The sequence below is a fragment of the Octodon degus genome, unplaced genomic scaffold, assembly GCF_000260255.1.
Source record: "Octodon degus isolate 3935 unplaced genomic scaffold, OctDeg1.0 scaffold00204, whole genome shotgun sequence".
Taxonomy (NCBI): domain Eukaryota; kingdom Metazoa; phylum Chordata; class Mammalia; order Rodentia; family Octodontidae; genus Octodon; species Octodon degus.
This window is the reverse complement of record NW_004524780.1, coordinates 884,378-904,924: the sequence shown is the minus strand read 5'-3', so window position 1 is coordinate 904,924 and position 20,547 is coordinate 884,378. Positions and strand designations below refer to the sequence as shown.

General features: G+C 47.1%; 1 protein-coding gene across 2 annotated transcripts in view; it reads right to left on the bottom strand.

Moving 5' to 3' along the window:
• The window catches only part of Mboat2 (membrane bound O-acyltransferase domain containing 2), a 55,584-nt gene that overhangs the window by 15,962 nt on the left and 19,075 nt on the right, over positions 1–20,547 (bottom strand). For both annotated transcript variants that reach the window (XM_004644603.2, XM_023704805.1), the window contains exons 2-4: positions 13,329–13,474; positions 6,939–7,016; positions 381–476 (exon numbers count right to left, since the gene is read on the bottom strand). In XM_004644603.2, coding sequence (XP_004644660.1) covers positions 381–476; positions 6,939–7,016; positions 13,329–13,474 — 320 coding nt within the window. The remainder of the gene's footprint in view (positions 1–380; positions 477–6,938; positions 7,017–13,328; positions 13,475–20,547) is intronic.

Genomic DNA, 20,547 nt, shown 5'->3' with positions numbered 1-20,547 from the left:
AGAGAGAGACAGAGAGAGACAGAGACAGAGAGACACAGAACAGGAAGAATAAAGGCTCACGTGCTGGCTTTCAATAATCATAAATAACTGCTGAAATCACTATTAGAATTAGAAAATGCTCTCGATACCACAGTATCATATAGAAATGCAATTGCTATATTTTTTCGAAATCTTACATAAGGCAATTTAAAAGCACAGGTTATTTTTGCGACATAATTATAAAAGACCAATTACAAGAGAGAAAAGAAAATTCTAAACTCACGAAAAAGTTCTGAACTAAAATGGAAGAACAGCTTTTCCCTCTGACTCGCCTGCAGTTTGGGTTTTAGCCACAGTTAAGACAGAGGACACAGGGTACTGAACCAAAGCTTTAACCTTACCCTGAAAAATCCGCAGAATATTGTCCGTAATCAAAGATATAGACCCTGGTGACCTGGCACACCGTGAGGTATCCCAGTGCGAACACGAAGCAGTATCTGGAAAATAAAGGTGAGCTGCGTTGGTGAGAAGACAAGGCTCATTTTGTTTTGTTTTTGCTTTTCAGACAGGGTCTCACCACGTGGTCCAGCCTGGCCCTGCGGCTACAGCACCCAGGACAGCTCTGGGCTCCTGGCAGTGCCCCTGCCGCAGCCTCCCAGGTGTGGCATCACAGGCGTGCACCACCTCGCCTGGCCTGGCTTCTACCGGTGAGCCAGAAGGTTCTCCCTCCCGTTTACACCACGAGAGGGGATTTCTGTCCCTCGCGGCCAAAAGCATCCCGATGCCATTTTTACTACTGATATCAAAATGAAGTAAACAAGTAAAGAGCCCCCGAAGAGTCATTTTCTCACTCATTAAAAGCACGGATGCTGAATTTGTTTCTAACACCTGGTTTCAGAGGATGAAACTGAATGTGAAATATGTATTCATTCTGGCCCTACACACAGAGGGCAAACTGCAGGGAAAATCGCATTGCTTGGGGCCGGTGGGAATTCATGAACTAGAAACACACAGGATGGGTTATAATAGGAAAAAGATAGCATTTGCAGTAAGTCCTGCTGGGACAACCGGATACACATAAAGAAGAAAACTGAACTGCAACCTTTACATCATGATATACACAACATTAACTCACAAGCTGGGCACAGTGGTGCACACCTGTGATCCGGGCACCTGGAAGGCTGAGGCAGGAGGATCACTGTGACTTCAAGGCCTGCCTGGGCTATGCAACAAGACTCTATCTCTCAAAAGCAGTTCAACAAATTTACTTGGGCCAGGGAGATGGCTCAGTAGAATAAGTGCTTCCCTGGCAAGTGCAAGGGCCTGAGTTCAATTCCTGTTCCCGCCAAAAAAAATGAACTCAATATGGATTGCTGACAGATACATAAAATCTAAAACTAAAAAGCCTACTGGAAAATATTAACAAATTGAAGGCAGGCAAAATTTTCTTAGAAAAGACAACCTAATATTTTTTTATTGCTAAATTTAAAAAAATACTAAGCTGATTTGATCTAAATTGAAAAGTTTTGTTCCTCCAAAGCCAGCTCCAAGCAAAAAGAAAAACAAATCACAGACTAAAAGAAGATCTCTACAGTTGAGACACCTGACAAAAGACTGATATCCAAAACACAAAGAATGAATTACAACCACCAAGTCCAACCATCACAAGATTTGAAGAGAGTACGCCCCAAAATGCACAGTTAGTGAACACACAGCAAGACAAGCGGCACCACTGGTCACCGGCACGATCTAAATTAAAATCACAGGGAGGTAACACAGGAAAGACCATCGGGCCCGGCAGGCAGTAACGGGTCTCCCACACGCTGCAAGGAGAGGAGGAAGGCTCTGACCACTCTCAGAGAGCTGGCTGGTTTCTTATGCGATTGCAGATTTTACCCTATGACTAGCAATTGCTCTCCTAATGAAAGCCCAGGGAGATAGCTCAGTAGAATAAGCGCTTGCCTGGCAAGCACAAGGTCCTGAGTTTGATCCCTGGTTCCGCAAAAAAATAAAGAAAGAAAGGCTAAAATGGCAAAAAGTGTTGCTTAGGAATGTTTCCCAAGCTTTATTCCTGATAACCTCTATTTTGAAATAATGTCAATGTCATGAACAGGTAACAGGACACCCAGATTGTGGTAAATACTTGCACACGATGGAAGGCAATATAAAAAACAAAAATCTAATAAACACAACATGAATAATTTCTATTTATTTGCTTCTTTGTTTTGGGTTTTTTTGAGACAGGGTCGCACTGTGCACTCCAGCAATCTCCCCGTCTCAGCCTCCCAGTGCTAGGATCACAAGGATGCGACTCCATGCCCTGCTTCATTCTCTGGCCTCTGAACTCAGTGGAGTCCAGGAGGGTCCCTCGTGTGCCCAGGCACTGGAATGCATTCACTGCGCAGCTGGCTCAGTCCCAAGCCTTTGTTCTCACCCGAGTGTATCACAGCCCCTTCCTGGATCTTATCTAAGCCATCGGCTGCTGTTGTCCCTAAGTACCCTCACTTTAAGTCTGTCCATCTGTCTCCTCCATTCCTCCACCCAGGCCAACAGGTGGCCCAAGACTACAGCAGCAGCGTGAGCCTAGGGAGCTTCAGCCTATGGGAGTAGTTGCCTTGGGGAAAGCCAGAGACCACCAGCTGAACAAGCAGGACACAAGCACAGCAAAGGGTCAGGGAGGCAGGAAGTGGGGAGAGGCTGCAGAGAGGACATGGGCTTCCTACAGTGCAGCAACGGCAGTGACAGGAAGCGACTCAGAGTGCCCCGTGTTCTCCTACAGCAAACCACATGCTCCCCAGATTTGCAGCATGGAGCAGCCCCTAGGGGAATGTCAGCCGCCAACAACCTGGCTCCCACTTTTTAATTATCTGTGCACTCATAGAAGCTTTCTAACACGTGGATGAAGAGAGCAACATGTGAGCTGGGGCCAGCAAACGATCCGTATATCCCTGTGTTAGACGCCTCTGGACATGTGCCCATCGTGGTGGTGCACGTGTGGGACCCAGCATTCGGGAGGCTGAGGCAGGAGGACCGTGACAAGTTCAAAAAATAAAAGTTCATGGGAAAGTTCTGGGCTCGGGGCCGGAAAGATGGCTCGGTAGAATAAGCGCTTCCCTGACAATCACAAGGGCTGGAGTTCAATCCCCGGTTCCGAAAAAAAAAAAAGAAAGAAAAAGTTCTGGGCTAATAATCATGCTGAGTCAAGAGAAAGTGGGACACTTTCAGGTGATAAATGCCAATTATGAAAGCCTAACAAACCGGGCCTGCACAGGGCTCAGATGCAAGTGAGACGCAGAAGCTCCGCTTGGCTCCATGGCTGCAGAGCCCTGTGCACCTCTGCAAAGAGACCTGTGTTTAGGGCACATGAACAAGATACTCTGCTAAAGCAGTCAGCAAGGACCAGCCAGATAGCTCAGCGGACTAAAGCGCCTGCTTAGGCTGTGCCAAGACAGCAATGGAGACTGGGCATGGTGGCACATGCCTATAATCCCAGCACTTGGGAGGCTGAAAACAGGAGAATCACTACGAGTCCACTCTATGTAGTGAGACCCTGTCCTAAGTGCATAAAATAAAAATAAAGCGATCAGCAAACTAAGACCAGGGCCAAACTGAGCTCCTCCCTTGAGGCTCTGTGCAAATGAGGGTCCTGGGAACACAGTTGCGACAAATGCCTTTGTTGCGACAAACGCCTTTGTCCCCTTTCCCCACTCAGGGACACAGATGGGCAGCACAGGAAACAGGCCCCAAACACCTGGCCCTCTGCACCGGGTTTGTCAGTGGCCACTCTCATCTAGAAAACAAGATTAATTACGATTTAGTCCTTTCAAAGCCTAAGTTTTGGGTTTATGTACATTATTTCTCCACCTTCCTTTTTCTTTTCATAGTAGAAATGGTTTCTTGCTATTTAGGAGTTGCTGAAAGGGAAAGGAACTGGAACCCCCAATTTTTTTATTATTTATTTACTTATTTCTTTGGTACAGGGTCTCACTACACAGCTCAGACTCATAGTGATCCTCCTGTCCCAGCACTGGGATTACAGGCGTGTGCCATAATGCCTGGTTTTGGGGCCTGCATGGTGCACCCAGGGTTCCAGGACAGGCATAGCATATGGTACTAGGAATCAAACCTGGGTCCCTGGGCTTGCCAGCCAGGCGCTTAGACCACCAAGCTCTCTCCCCAGCCCTGGAACCCCTGATCTAAACCCTCTGGTTTGACTAAGCAAAGAAAATATGGTCTAATTTTTTCCTTTCTGGTAGTGTTGAGGATTGAACCAGGGCTTTTGAACTGAGCTGTCCTCTGTGCTCAATTAAATTATTTTGAAACAGGGTCTCACTAAGACACTAAGTTGGCCAGGCTGCACTCCAACCTACCATCTTCCTGCCTCACCTGCCTCAGCCTCCCAAAGTGGTGAGATTTCCGACATCCACCACCACACTGCATCTCAACTATGCCAAGAAGCCACCTCAGATGAGCATGGTGGTGCACCCCTGTAATCTCAGCACTCAGGTGGCTGAAGCAGGAGGACTGTGTCGAGTTCAAGACCAGCCTGGACTATAAAGTGAGCACAAGGCCAGCCTGAACTGCATAGTGAGACTCTGTCTCAAAAAAAAAAAAAACAGGCCACTGGAGAGATGGACCTGTCCCGTCTGGTATGAGTCAGCACATGATAAGGGTCACAGGTGACAGTGCTGGCCAAGACACTTCTCACAAGGTTATCTCCTGCTCACTGTACAGCTACCTTTTCTTGTTTCAGTTGTGGATTCTGCTACAAGGTCTCACTATGTAGTTCAGGCTGGCCTCGAACTTGCAGCAATCCTGCTGAGTCAGCCTCCCCAGCTCTGGGTTACAGGAGTGTACCACTGCACCCGGCTATTGTGGCTTTTGACCAAGAATCAGATTATTTAATAGCCTGCTCTTTTCACCTAATAATCTCCACTCTTCCATATTAGGAAATTTCACCTTTCTTAGTCTTCATTTCAAACTCCCAATTGCAGTTTCCTTTACCACAGCTTTGGTGAGACCAGGACCAGACTGCACCCGGCTGCCCTGTGCCCCTCCTGGGCACCCTTGTGGCTGCCTTTTCTCCCTCAGATGTGGCCTTCTTGGTTTGCTGTTGTCTCCAGGGTTTCTTTTTTTGTTTGTTTATGTATTTGGTACGGGATCTGCAGGGTCGACAGGGTCTCACTAGACAGGGTCTCACTGTGTAGATTGGACTCATAGTGACTCTCCTGTTTTCAGCCTCCCAAGTCCTGGGATTACAGGCTTGCACCACCACACCCAGTCTCAATCCCCCAGGGCCGGCACAACACACCAGGGATCGAACCCCAGCCGGACACACCAAGAATCGAACCCCGACACTGCACTCTATGTAAGCAGGCACTTTAGTCTACTGAGCTATCTGGCCGGCCCTCCAGGGTTTCGAAGTACAGTCTAGGCTGGTCTTGAATTCAATGTGTCGGACACAATGCATGGAGAACAAGAAAGGGGAAAATCTAAAGTCCCTCCCTCCCGCCACATTTTGTCTCTGCTGGGATCAGAACACAAACCTCAGTCCCAGAGCTTCCAAGGAGGGCTAAAGTCTGCAAAGTGGCCTCAAGGAGCAAACTGTCAGAGGCATGAAGTTGCTGTCTCCCTCACAGCCGCAGAGCCCAGCCGATTCTGACATCTTGCCTTGGAGGAAGGTGTGGTGCAGGAATCCGGGCAGCACAGACAAGACAAGGAGGGAATGTGGACTCCAACTGCACCTGCACCACAGAGCCGCAAGGACCAAGGCAGAGTCCACGCTGCCTCTGCCCTGCTGGGCTCAGTGCTGCCATGTGTCCTCACGGGGAGGGGCAAGCAACACCACAATCAGGAGCAGAACCTACTTGGAAACCAACAGACAATCCACAGCAGGGGCCCAGAGAAGGTGCAGGCCCACACAGCTCCCTGAGGTCACCTGGAGGCTCTAGAAATACCATAGCACCTGGGGAACTCATACAGGCCTTGTTCAGCTGAGCGCCGAGATAGGGCTGCTTTTTTTTTTTGAGATGCAGTCTCAGTCCTCAGTTTGGGCTGGCTTTGGGCTCACTTTTGTAGCCCCTACGCAGGTCTTGAACCCACAGTGATCCTCCTGTGTCAACATCCCAAGTGCTGGGATTATGGAAATGTGCCATGTTTCAGGGCCTTCTTTGGGCCATTTATTTTATGAAAAATAACCGGCCATGCTGTAGAGAGTATTTCCACTCCACTGCCCACGCTGCCCGATGCTGCTGCTGCTCATGCTGAGCTAAGAGCAGTTCCCCTGCACTGGGCTCCAACCAAGACTGTTCTTCAGAACACAAAACAAAAACAAAAACAATTTTTTCCCCCATAGAAAAGCTAAAAAACACAAAATGCAGGAAGGGTGCTCCGGTTCCCACGCCCTCCCACAAAAGCTCATTGAGCCATCGCAGAGTGCGGGGTGCATGGTGCCACTGCCCTCTCCACTAGGTCTGACTGAGGCGTCCCCGGAGGGGGCGAGAGTTCAGGGCTGGGTCCCTGGTGCTGTGATGTTAGGAGGGGCCTTCTGAGGAGTGGTCGGGAGGACTCTGACCCTGGCTGTGCCTTTATCCACTCACGGTTTCTTCTCATCAGTCTACATGTGCGGTCCACAGTGAGCATGGAGCTGGCTGTGCGCGGTGCATCGTGGTGCTTGGCGCCCCACCCCCCTTTCCCATGCCCCCTCCTAACTCCCAGACCCCTGCTTCTGCAGCAGGCCTCTGTGCTTCCTATTACTCACCCTCTCTAGGGCCCTAACCTATATTTGTCCTTCACAGTTAAGGACATTAACATTAATTTGTCCTTCATACCCAGGCTGGCCTCAGCCTCACGGGGGTCCCCTTGATTCAGCCTGTTGAGCGGTGGGATCACAGATGTGCGCCATCTGACCCAGTTCTCCACGCCGGAACCCACCCTCTGTGCGGGCCAGGGATACTCACTTGTGCATGCTTTCCACTCCTATGATGATCATGATGCAGTAGGAGACCCCACTTTGCACGAGAAAATGTAAGGCATACCTACGGGAAGCACAAATACCGTGAGAAGCCACGGACATCAAATTCAAATCATTTAGGCCAAAAAGGACTCAAGTACAACCTAGAATATACCAAGAAATAAAATAAGGAATAAAAGGTGATAGGAACGGTGGTACACTCCTGCAATCCCAGCTCTTGAGAAGCTGAGGCAGGAGGATATCGGTGTGTGAGTTCAAGGCTAGCCTAATCTATACAGCAAGATGCTGTCTTAAAAAAAAAAAAAAACAAAAAAAAAAAACAGAAATTAAAACCCTAAAGCCTAAGTAAAAATCTGGGCAGACCCTACAGAGGGAGCGCCAGACAAAGGACACAGGACCCAGGCCCTAGGAGGGCTGAGAAAATAAAGTCATGCACTGTGCCCCGGCATTCCCCGTCACCTAGCAACAAAAGGCGCGTGGGGTTAGTGGCTCAAGGATTACAACTTCCTTCATAACTCAAAGCACAAGGAAAAAACAAAGGCGTAATAAATGTGGATTTCAGCAAAGTCCTGACAGAACATGTTATTTTCCCAAGCAAACTTCTCCAGTTACAGTGTGGCCTCGCTTTTATCTTCTTAAGTACATTACTCACAAAACAGAAAGGATGAAGTATTTTAACAAAAAAGAAAAAAAAAAAAGCAGAGGTCCCCCCAAATCTCTTCTCAAGTCAAACAAAATTCCTTCTAGAAACTTTTTTTTTCTTTTTGGTGGAACCAGGGATTGAACTTGGGCCCTTGCGCTTGCCAGGGAAGTGCTTATTCTACTGAGCCATCTCCCTGGCTGCTTCCTTCTAGAAACTTAGCCATGAGTTAATCTGCTGAAAGACACCTCCAAGAAACCTTTAATTGAAAATATGTATGTGGTACAGGGTCTTACTACACAGCTTGGACTCATAGTGATCCTCCTGTTTTCAGTCTTCCCAGCGCTGGGATTACAGGCATGCTTCACCCTGCCCGGTCTCAGTGGCAGGCTCAGTGTGCCCAGGGTTGGGCCAGTGGGGCAGTGGGGCAGGTGGTTCCAGGGATTGAACCCAGGTCCCTGCACTTGCTTAAGCAGATACTTGGTCCGCTGAGCTATTTCACCAACCCTTTCCAGGAAATTCTTAGCATTTTGAACCAGTAGTTTTTAATGTCCTCATGCAGAAATCAACCAATAACGAGCAAATAAATTTATCCATTCATTTCACAAAATTCAGGCAAAATATGATCAGGATCTCTGCGATTAAAACCAACCTAAACCATTTATGAGGTTATGCATGTAGGTGATACCCTTTCCCTGCCTCTTGCCTCAATTCTTTTCTTTCCTTTTTTATTTTTTTCCTTCTTTCTGTAGTTAGGACAGAGTCTACAGGGTCTCACTGTAGACTGGAGTCAGTGATTCTCCTGTTTTCAGCCTCCCAAGAGCTGGGATTACAGGTGAGCGCCACCATGCCCCCGCTCAACCACTGTCTCGGTGTGCCCCGTGGAGGGGAAGGCACTCTTGCCTCAGTTTTCTTTCCACTTTTTGGGCATAAAAACTTATGATAAAAATTTCATATCTTTGTGTACTCAGTAAAATATTCATAAGGATAGTAGCCAATTATTAAAATTACTTTTTAACTTAATCATTACGGAAAAACAGACACCTCTGATAGGAAAATTACTTGACCCTTTGGACCCATTTTTTCCTATTGATTTATTACAAATAAGGAGTTAGGTGCGCCAGCAGGGGCCGCAGAAGCCACTGCTCACAGGGCGGGCGGGCTGACCAGTCCCCTGCCGCCTCACATGCATGTGCAGAAAGCTACAGGGACCCACCACACTGCTATAATAAGAGGACTAGGAAACAGCAGAGACACCACACTTGAAGAAGCAAAAGGGGGCTTAAAAAAAAAAAAAAGGAAGCCAGGTGTGGTGGCGCATGCCTGTAATCCCAGCACATGGGAGGCTGAAGCAGGAGGATCACCTGGAGTTCAAAATCACTCTGGACTACACAGGGAGCTCAGCATCAGCCGGAACTGTGTAGTGAGACCGTCTCAAAAAAAAAAAAAAAAAAAAAAAAAAAAAGAAAAGAAAAACCCTGAATGAAATATACTTTTCAAAATTAATTTTCCACTTCCTATTTATTGCTGACACTAAAAATTCACTACAGACTTAATGTAAATGTGCTGAAGAGATACGAAAGATGCCTTTAAGGGCTTTTAACACTGAGAGCAGAACCCACAAAAGATATTCATTCATCCTAAACAAGAATAAAATTCCTGGTACCCAGGGCATTTTTCCTTTTTCTTTCCCATGAATAAATGCGCTAGAGATGGTAGAACCAGGATGACGGGATCCTACAGGCGTGCTTCCCCCATCGCTGGGGGCCTGCGGGGCATTAGCACCCGACAGGGAACTGCTGCTCCTCAACAGGCTCTGCACTGCCGCAAGGAGTTCCCTGAGGGCCCTGGCTAGAAAAACAGGTGTCAGAAGCACAGAAGGCCCTGGCCGGTTTTGCAGGGCCTAGAGGTGACCATGCTGAGGTGACCGCCGCCTGGCTTATCCGGTGCAGCAAGCTCCCCAACACCACTGGGGCAGACAAGGTATGAGGCGTACTGTGGGTCTTTCAAACCACTTCAGCACTCCAAAAATAAAACAATGCCGATCACACATCTTACTTTGAATCCAAATCACAATACACAGGTACAAAATTAATGTTTAGCAATGGAGAGCACACGTTCAGTTCTCTCTGATAGTTCCACTGCCCCTTCCTGAAGGTCTCTTTTGGTCAGGGCTGGGGATCAAATCCAGGGCCTTCTGTACGCTGGGCAAGTGCCACACCACTGAGCCACAGCTCAGGGCTTCCCAAACCCCTGTAGCAGACGCGGGAAAAACTCCTGGCTACAGAGAGCAGAAAGGCAGCAGGCTGCTTCAACCCCAAGGGACAGATGCAGCCAATGCGATGGAGGAGCACAGAGACCTCCAGCCTGGAAGGGGCATGACTGACGCAGCCTCGCATCCCGAAACAGCCTTCTGCGGCACAGCTGGGGGGCTTGCAGGCAAGTCTGCAAACATTCCCAGGTCTGGAGAACTCAGAACCAGAGCACTCCTGGTCCCAAGCTCCTTCAGTCTGCACTGTTTGTTTGCCTGGCTGGCTCCAATGGACAAAGGAGGGAAATTTGGAAGGAGTAAGTAACAGAGCGGCAGGGCAAGGGCGCCAGGCCCAGTCCAGGTCTATCTGCACTCAAAAGCTCTGTTTTGTTATTCTATAATGTTAGACACATATTTAAATTACTTTTTCATCTTTTTTATTTATTTGGTACAGGGTCTCACTAAGTAGCTCAGACTTGTAGTAATTCTCCTGTGTCAGCCTCCCCAGCGCTGGGATTACAGGTATGTGCCACCATGTCTGGTTTCGGTGGCCAGCTCGGCACAGCACGTGGTACTGGGGATTGAACCTAGGTCTTTGTGCTTGCCAGGCAGGCACTTAAGACCACTGAGCTATTTCCCCAGCCCCTAGACAGGTATATTTAAATAAAAAATTTATGCATGTAAATTTTCAGCTAAAAGAAGTTTGCAGGTGATCATTTAAAACAAAGCTAAAACCAAACAAAAAGCAGTAGGTAAAAGTTGCCCAGCATGGTGGTGCTGAGGGAGGAGGCTGAGGCAGCAGGATCCCAAGTTAGGGGTCAGTGTACGCTGCACAGTGAGTGCAAGGCCAGCCTGAATTATAGAGCACGACTTTGATAGAGACCACTACGAAGCAGCTCTGAGCAGGATTTAACATTAACCAACTGGGTTTTAAGTTTATGGGTTTCCCAGAGGCCTGTGCCACTGTTTGGAGACCAGCAGCAGAATCATAGTGAGTGAGTCATCAGGTTCCCCCATGCCTGCCTCAGCCAGCGTAGGCCTGTGAAGCTGGGCCTCCTCACAGGACCACATCAGGCCCCAGCTGAGGATATTTGGGTCCAATTAGCTAAAATGAGACTGCAGCTGCAGACCTCACTCCTGCGTGAAGGCCTTCCTGGAGATAGCATAGCTCTCCTAAATTAACCCAATGTATTACTTGGAGAAGTCCCTGAAGGTCCTCCCACGTCCTGCCCAGATTCCTGCATTTTCTTCAGTATTGCCCTCCTTTGTTTGATAATCTAATAAATAAGGGCTGCCCAGAGAAGTTGTTTGTCTAAAACCCCAGAAAATCTCTGTGAGAAAGTTAGGGTCCTCCTCAAGCCCTGAAATCATTTCATTTGCCTCATTTATTTAAGCCTTTGCCATCCGCTAGTTTGGGAGACTGTGGGCCTGATCAGTCCCAATAACTAGAGGATAATATTAAATCATAAGAGCCTGTCTTAAAAACCAACCCAGAGAGACAGAGACAGACAGACAGACAGACAGACAGACAGACAGACAGACAGACAGACAGACAGGACTGCCCGTGACTCAGTGGCACAGCTTGTCTAGCCTGCAGGAGGCCCCAGGTTTGGTCCCTAACAGTGAAGACAGAAACAGTACATGTATGTCCCAGCCCTCCTCCAAGTCCGAATAACATCCTGGAAAGAACAAGGCAGCCTTATCAGATCCTGCAGGCTCCCACCCTGCGACTGAAGCTACCAGGGAAGATGGAGCAGAGCTCTTCCATCCCAGGAGCTCTCAGCCATTGCAGCCACAGAGGGCAGCCAGGACCCCTGTCCCAGCCACTCAGTGCCCACAGAGCAAGTCTGGAAGAGACTCTTTGCTCCAGTCCAGCAGGCTCAGCCCAGTCCCAGGGCCTCACTCAGGGTCTTTCCTCACCAAGAATAGACAGAACTCTTTCTTTTTCTGCTATTGGGAGCCCTTACCATACCCTTAAAAGCTACTTGTACAGAAAAAAGAACCAAAACCAAAACAAGCTATGAAAACCCATTTAAAATAAAATCTTTATGGCTTGGCAATCAAGATTTGCAAAAGGGGGGATCACCTGCTTGGGGCCCCCCTCCTGTCCCTCTCTCGGACAGGAGCTTTCTTTCCCACAATAAATACATTCTGCTAAACAACAACAACAACAACAACAACAACAAAGATTTGCAAAAGGTGAAAAGAACGACCCGGGGTGGGCTAATATGTCTTTACGTATTCTTCTTTCATCTGTGCTTTTTCATAAATTATAAACAAATTCCTCCCTAGATGCAGAAAAAAAAAAAAAAAAAAAAAAACCAAAACACTAAGATGTGTGGATCAGCTTCCTACAATGAGTGTATCATAAACACAGAAGATCAACAAAAGTACTCTGTATGCAAGCAGGATGCTTTGGGCAATTGTACTGTGCCTTTCTGCTGGTCTGCGGGCAGGAGGAGGCAATGCTTAGTTTGTTTTGTCTCCTTTTTTCAACTGTTTCTCCCCTTTTCTCTTCATTTCTTACATATTTCTTTTTTTCTTTTTTCTTCTTCCAATGTGGCGTGTATATATCTGGTGATATGAATAACTGGTTGGAAGACAACACTATGCATTACAACAAATACTGTGAAATTCATATTATTTTATTAAGTGAAATTCTGTATCACTTGTAATTTTTCTGTTTTAACATTATTTTGTATGCTCTTTAAAAAATTTTAAAAAAAAATTTTAAAAAGCCATAAATAGGGCTGATGAGATACCGCAGTGGTCTAAAGTGCCTGCCTGCAAGCTTAGGCAAGTGCGCAGGGACAGCGATTCGATCCCTGGCACCACCTGCTGTGCCAGTCCCACCCCCAGGGTAGGCTGAGCTGGCCACAAAAACAAATAATAAAAATAAAAACCATAAATACTAATCACAAATAAATGAATCACCTCTGAAACTAAACTAAAGACAGCTCCCTCCCATCCTTTGTTTTAGGTTTTTTTTTTTTTTTTAATGTATTCGCTACAGGGTCTCACCACGCAGCTCAGACTCCACCTGGGAGTGATCCTCCTATCTTAGCCTCCCCAGCACTGGGATCATAAGCATGGGCCACCACACCCAGTCTTGGTGGTCAGGGTACTCGGGACAGGGCAGGTACAGCATGTGGTACCAGGGATCAAACCCTGGTCCTTGCACTTGCCTAGGCAGACATCTGGACCGCTGAGCTATCTCCATGGCCGTATTAGTTTTAAAACTTGGCCTTGAGCAGTAAGTAAACTCAAGACCAAAATCTTACATAATGTATCATTCTACACACTCAATTAAATACATCCAAGTTGGGGCCGGGGAGATGGCTCAGTGGAATAAGCGCTTCCCTGGCAAGCCCAAGGCCCTGAGTTCAATCCCCGGTTCTGCAAAAATAAATAAATAAATAAATAAATAAATAAATAAATACATCCAAGTAAGTCTTCATTTAAACATGACCAAAATAATCACTTACCATCCAAAGCAAAAAAATGCAAGATAAAGTCCCAAAAGGGTAGCAACTACATGTCTTATAAAAGAACTAGTTTTGCTTGAATGTAGATAAGTTCGAAACCAAACAGCAGCTAACAAGGCAAAGAGTTGGCACACTACAAAGTTGACCTGTAAAGAAAAATTAAAACTGGGTATTAGTAACACATTGCACTTTTTCATTTGAAGTTATATTTACACACACACACACACACACACACACACACACACCCCACTAGTTATACCAAATTCAGATCTTCCAATTTAAAAACAGGAGCACAAAAACAGTAACAGTAACCAATAAGCCTCATGTTCAAAGTGATGGGTCACAGCCCTGTGTCTACACCGTGTGTGGCTGGTGACAGGTGTGCCCAGGTGTGGAGGTGTGGACAGAGAAGCACTTGGAAGAGCCCTGGAGGTGCAGGTGGCAAACACAGCAATGGAAAGCACCAAGCACTCGTGGAGTCAGGGGCAGGGAAACCCCTCTAAAGACCGAGACGCGCAGCAACTGAATAAATGACAGCTCCGCTCGGGAACACGACAGCTCTCATATGGAGGGATACAGTGGGGAACCATGAGCACACCCAGGACACTCCTGTCCCTGGAGACTCAGGATCCAGGAACTCCCCCAGGTTCTGGCCTCGGGCCTTCCTCACACATCACAAGAAGTGCTGCAAAAAACTTTCAGAAAGCAAAGGCACCGGGCAAGTTAATATTCTTGATAGGAGTAATGACATGCATCCACTTAGCTTCTTATAGCTTAGAAACTTTCAAATATTTCAATGCCTTCTTTCAAATATGTCTTTAAAAATTTAAAACAGCTATGATAGGAAAAACAGGAAATCTAAAAATGTTGAGGCCCACCCAGCACTAACCTGGGGTAGTTTCCTTGTCTGTCTGTCTGTCTGTCTGTCTGTCTCTCTCTCTCTCTCTCTCTCTCTCTCTCTCTCTCTCTCTCCTCTCCCTTTCTGTTTTTATTTGCCCAGGGGAGTTTTAGGACCTAACAACCACCACCGCAACCACAAACCATGGATAAGAAAATGTGATCCAGATTTGCATACACCTTCCTAGTGATGCCAACCGCTTCAGGAACACCACAGGGCAGGGCCAAGAAGGCAGTGTCACAGAGCACGTGACGAGTGACCTGCAGTGACGGCAGTGGTTGCGACCCTGCAGGGCCCTCCCAGGACTGAGGAGTTTTCCTGTGCCCCACACCTGGACATCGGCAAAACACGCAGCTACGCGCCATCACTGCAGATGTGCCCGTCTCCTGCGATCTGGGCTTTAGAGAATCTCTGCGCCCGTCCGCCCTCACCAGCATTTACCTTTCATATCAAGAAATGGAAATAAAAAAGAAAAAGAAAAAAGAAATGGGCCCAAGCCTTACTCCAGACCCTGCATCAAAACCTCCTGCATCAGAACTTTGCCCAAAAGTCTATTAAAAAACAAAACAAAATGGAGCCCTTTGACACTGTTGGTGGGAATGCAAACTACTCTATATCAAATGTCCACCCAAGGGGCCAGGGAGATGGCGGAGTGGAATAAGCGCTTCCCTGGCAAGTGCAAGGGCCTGAGTTCCATCCCTGGTTCTGCAAAAAAAAAAAAAAAAACATCCAAAATAAGGCATAACTGGAAAATAAGGCCTACCATGACTTTTCATGTTGCTTGTAACGTAAGCCCTCCCTCCAAATAACCCATTAAGACTGTCAGACGGACAGACTTAGTACTTCTACTGTGACACAGAATGGATGTGCCAAATCACAAATATCATTTTTAATTAAATATGAATAAATATTATTGACATTAACACTTGAATGATAATATAAGTCATAACTGAGATTTCTAAATCCCCAAACAGGTTCCTCTGGAGGAGAGAGAAACACGTATGTAAACAGAAGAAGTGGAGACTTACTGCTGAACGACCAAGCAGAGTACAGACACAGTGCCCGGGGACCGGGCATACTTGATAACTCACTTAACGCCCGTGTCTGAAAGAATCTTCAGAATTCCAAATGTTGTGCGTTGTGACAGATGTACCTAATGTCCATGTGTGACATCAATGTAACTAAAACCCTAAGGCCAGTAGGGTAACTTTAGCAGCATAGAAAAAATGCCTTAGTACCAGTGCTCCCAGGATTGTTACTGCAAACTACAATCTGCCTGCAAGGCCATGTGTAGTTAGTTCCTAGTTCTAAAGGGATACAGTCATTTTGCAGCACAACCATCTGATTGGCGGGCACAGTCGGGGACCAGAGCAGTCTATCAATCTCCATAAAAGGTACTGGTGAGCCTTCCAGTTATACCCTACAAGCGGTACCACCGCTTGTTATGCCAAATGTGGTTCCTTGGGAAAAACAAGGCTTTTCCCAGACCCGCAAGACTGGGCAGGAGAGTGAGCAAAACGCGGCTGCTGGGACTGAAAATGGTTTCATTTCTTCAAACTTAGAAAATACAGTATTAATGTATTTTGAATATATTTGAACCAAATAGATTGTGAACATTTGTGTCACTGTCACTTTTAATTTTGGACACTAGTACAGCTCATTAACTGCTTCAATTTTTACTCCCTTCCATAAAAAAAAAACATAGAAAATGTCATATGAACCAAGGCAGACCACTTGACCTCTCCATTGCAACTACACCAATAATTGACTTCTAATAAATTTAGAGTAAAACCGCCTAAATTTCAAGACTGCTCCAAACTGTTACAATCCTCAACAAGGACAGCCCTGCTGGGTGTGGCTCGCATCTGTGGGAGGCTGAGGCAGGAGAGTGGCAAATCCAAGTACTATCTGGAAAACAGATTTGAGACCCTGTTTCAAAATTAAAAAGATGGGGCTGGAGAGATGGCTCAGTGGTCTAAAGCACCTACTTAGAACAAGCTTAGCAAAAGCATCAGGGACCGCAGTTCAATCCCCCAGCACCACATGCCAGCCAGCCCGCCCCCTGATGGGCTGAGCTGGTCTCTCTCTCTCTCTCTGTCTCTCTCTCTCTCTCTCTCTCTCTCTCTCTCTCTCTCTCTCTCTCAAATAAATAAATAAATAAAATTAAAAAAAAAAATTAAAAAGATGGGGCCAGGGAGATGGCTCAGTAGAATAAGTGCTTCCCTGGCAAGCACAAGGACCTGAGTTCAATCTCCGGTTCTGAAAAAAAATTAAAAAAATACCCTGGGCCTGCCACATCAGCCCTGCTGGCGCGCTGAACTGAGACAGCAATTGAAACTAGGTGTGGTGGCATGTGCCTGTAATCCCAGCTCCTGGGAGTACGTAAACAGGCGGATCACTAGTGTCCAATCTAGTAGTGAGACCCTGAACATCCTGTAGACCCTTCCCTAAAATACAAAAAATAAATAAATAAAAAGATAAATGGAAATAAAAAGGACTGAGGATATAACTCAGTGGTAGATACCTCTGGGTTTGATCCCAAGTAAGGCAAAAAATACTAAATAAATAAATAAATAAATAAATAATGGAAAAGCAGCCCCCTAAATCAGTCTTACACCCACATCTTTACAAATGGAACACAGAATAAGTTCAAATGCTACCTTCCTAGTCATGTAAATGGGTTACGGAGGAACACAGGCATTCTCTCCTTGCAAGGTGACCAGCCAGGGTCTGCAGACCCCATGCTGAGGGGAGGGGGGGAGAAAGAACAGGCCGAAGCCAAGCAAGGACAAAAGTCAAGGGGCACACAAGGCCCTGCCCGCACAACACTATGTCAACCTGCATAATAACCATCTGGACAATTAGCCAAAAACAGACTCCTGGGTCCTGGGAGCCCTAGAATACTACATTCCAGTTTTAAATAGGCTTTTTAAAAAAAACTTCCCTGCGACAAAACTCATATGCAGCCCTTAGGAAACAAAGCAACCAACCACCTCTGCCACCACTAAAAACAAACCTCAGCATCAGTAAGGCATGTTGGGACCCAAAGGCAAAGGGAAGAAGCCCCCTGAAGCTGGGTGTGGTGGTGCACACTATAATCCTAGCAGTCGGGGAGGCTGAGGCAGGAAGGTGCCAAGTTCAAGGACCACCTGGGCTACTTAGCAACTTAGTGAGACCCTGTCTCAAATTTTTAAAAAAAAGTAAATAAGCAGTGGATATAGCTCAGTGAGAAGACTCTGGATTCAATAAGCAGTACTGTCAATGAATTGCAAACGAATGAATGAACGAACGAATGAAGAAATCATTACGAGCTTAGTACATAAAAGTTAAACCCAAATAAGAGACCATTATACAGTAATGCTATTCTAGCCTGTAAGTCTGCCAGAATTTTACAGTCTGACCACATCAAGTGCAGACTACAATAGGGTTTTCATTCCTGCCCCACAAACACTTTGAGAGGGTCCGCTCGCCATTTTTCTTCCTGGACTACAAGATGCTCATCTCCATGGCAACCACTCTACCTATCACTTCGGAGTCTAACCTGAGCATCAGAAGAAACAGGTATATGAACGTTCACACCTGGTCCCCATCACAGCTAAGGGCCGTGGGGCAAACCACTCATGGGAAAGGCCAACTACACCGATGTCTACTCCTACAACAGGAAACCTCACAACAACAAAAACCCAAGGACACTGGGGTCTCCGGCATGGAGCTCAACACAGGATGCTATTTGAAAAGGAAAAAAAAAATCCCACATCATTTAATCCACACAGGAGACTACAAAACAACATCAAAAGTTCCCAACAGCAAGCAACAAGCTATGGCAGCTGGGGACGCCTGCCTGAGTTATAAAAGCAGGAAGAAGAGAAATGGTGATTATTGCTGAAGTCCCTGGAGTGATTATCTACACAGGCAGGGGGGAGGCTGCAACAGGGACAGACACAGGACACTGTGGCCTGGGAGTGTTCTTCTATTTGGCCAGAGTGGTTACAGAGATAACGACTTTCTAGGGTTTTTTAAGCTTTATGTGTCAGTTACGTTAGCAGGAGGCACTGTAATAAAAAAAAAAAAAAATGCCCTCCTTTGAGCCAAATGGAGAGGGCTTTTGAAGAAATGACCCTATTTCTGTCTTCTAGAATACAAAATAAGCTCCATCACTGTGCAGATGATGCCCCCAAAACTCAAGACAAATAACTTCCCCCACTGTAAGTCGGTCTGACTGGTGAAACACTGCCAGTGGACACCATTCCTAGACGCCCCCCAACTGTCCACTTCATTCAGACACCAGCACAGCACTAAAGTAAAGCAAGACAGGAAGAGTGAAGTCTTTGTTTTTGATGCAGTCATTTCTCAAGTCAAGTGTATCCATCCCTTGGGAGGCTGAAGCAGGATCCCCGAGTTCAATGAAGGCCAGTCTGGGCTACAAAGTGAGTTCAAGGCCAACTACATAGCAAGACCCTGTCTCAAAAAGAAAAAAAGTATCCACCCAGAGTTGTCTTAAAATCACCATGAGCCCTCTATTCACTGCATGGTAGAAACAACTGCTCAGGAACGTATTATTTCCTCAAAATGTTAAAGGCTGTTTAGAAGATTTCAAATAAAACCTTCTAAGTATAGATGGAAACAAGACTGAATGAGCAACAAGTTTACTTTCATTACATACTTTCGCTGAGGAGCAGGGTGAGAAAAGCTGGATTCTTACTTCAAGTACAACCCTTTATAGAAAGCCATGAAATGAAATGTTCAAAGTAGTCCCAAGGAGGAATGGGTTTGCAACATTCAAACAAAAGCCAAGAATAGCATAATGCCTCACTAGCCCTGCTAGCAAAACAACCCTTAATGAGCTTTTCTTAATAAAAATGCATTAACACTCACTACTCAGCCCAGGCTGGCCTTGAGCTCGAGGGTGAGCCTCCTGCCTCAGCCTTCTAAGTGCTGGGATCCCCAGTGTGCACCACCACGACCTGCTGGCATATACATTTCTACATCGAGGTCCCCCATGCAACAGAAACCTACTGCACCCAGCTCGCCTTCCACATCCCAAGCCCCACACCCCAAAACCCTTCTCTTCACCCTGTTATCCGCCTGCGGCTTGTGCATCACAGAGTGGCCTCTTCCTTGGTTCTGTCATACCAGAGCAGCCCTCCAGTTTGTCCCAAATGAGGTCACCCTCACCACGTCCAGGCCGAACCTCTGAGGTACAGACCACTCTCCCAACTCTCTCTCAGCCTCCAGGGTTGCTGCAGGCTTTCTGGAGGCACCGGGAGCCTCCCTGTATCCCCTGATCCTGATTTCACTCTCTGTTGCTCCCTATTTACGCTCTGGGCTGCTCAGGTGGCAGCAGCCATGCGCTGTGTGAGCCCATGTGTGAGTCACTGCCACAGCCCCATGGGCTCAGGGTACAGCCACCCGCTATGAGGGATCCACTTGGCCTTCTTCCTGGCAGAGTAGTGGATGCCCCACAGCCAGCATGGGGGACACCCAGCTGGCACCACTGCAGGCAGCGTGCCCAAGGTAACAGCAGTCGGCCCCTTGCACTCAGGTATCTCAGGGGGTGGATGCAAGTGACACTCGCTGCCCCCATGGTGCCCGGATGAAAGGGAACAATGACATGAGAGGAGCCAGCTCTGGGCTGCACAGCTCCATGAGAGCTCAGAGTCACTGCGAGCATGGGACGCTGCCTCAGTACGAAGGCCCTGCAGAGGTGTGACCCGGAGGGGTGGGTTGGCTCTGGGACGGGGCCTGGAAGGCAGAGGGGGGCCCGATCTGCCTGGCACAGGGCTGGACCATGTCGGGAGGCACCAGAGCCCATGCCTCACACCATCAGTGAGGCTGTCTGACAGAAAGACTACCTGGGAGCCTGACCCATGACCCCAGGGGCTGGGACAGTCCATGTCTGTCATTTAAGCAGAGAGCTCTGCTATTCGGTTCTGGCAGTTCTGTTTCCTGGAGCCCTCTCGACCCATCCAAGTTCAAGAAGGAAAATTGGCCAGGGAGATGGTTCAGTAGAATAAGCGCTTCCCTGGCAAGCACAAGGGTCTGAGTTAGTTCAGTGGCATCAGTGCCAGCCTGGCAAGTGCAAGGTCCTAAGTTCAATCCCCAGTACCAAGAAAAAAGAAAAGTAAAAGATCCTTTAAATTAAAAAAAATAAGGGGCTGGTGAGATGGCTCAGTGGTCTAAAGCACCTACTTAGAACAAGTTTAGCAAAGCACAAGGACCGCACTTCAATCCCCCAGCACCACATGCCAGCCAGCCCCGCCCCCGGGTGGGCTGAGCTGGCCACATACACACACACACAAATAAAATAAATAAATAAATAAA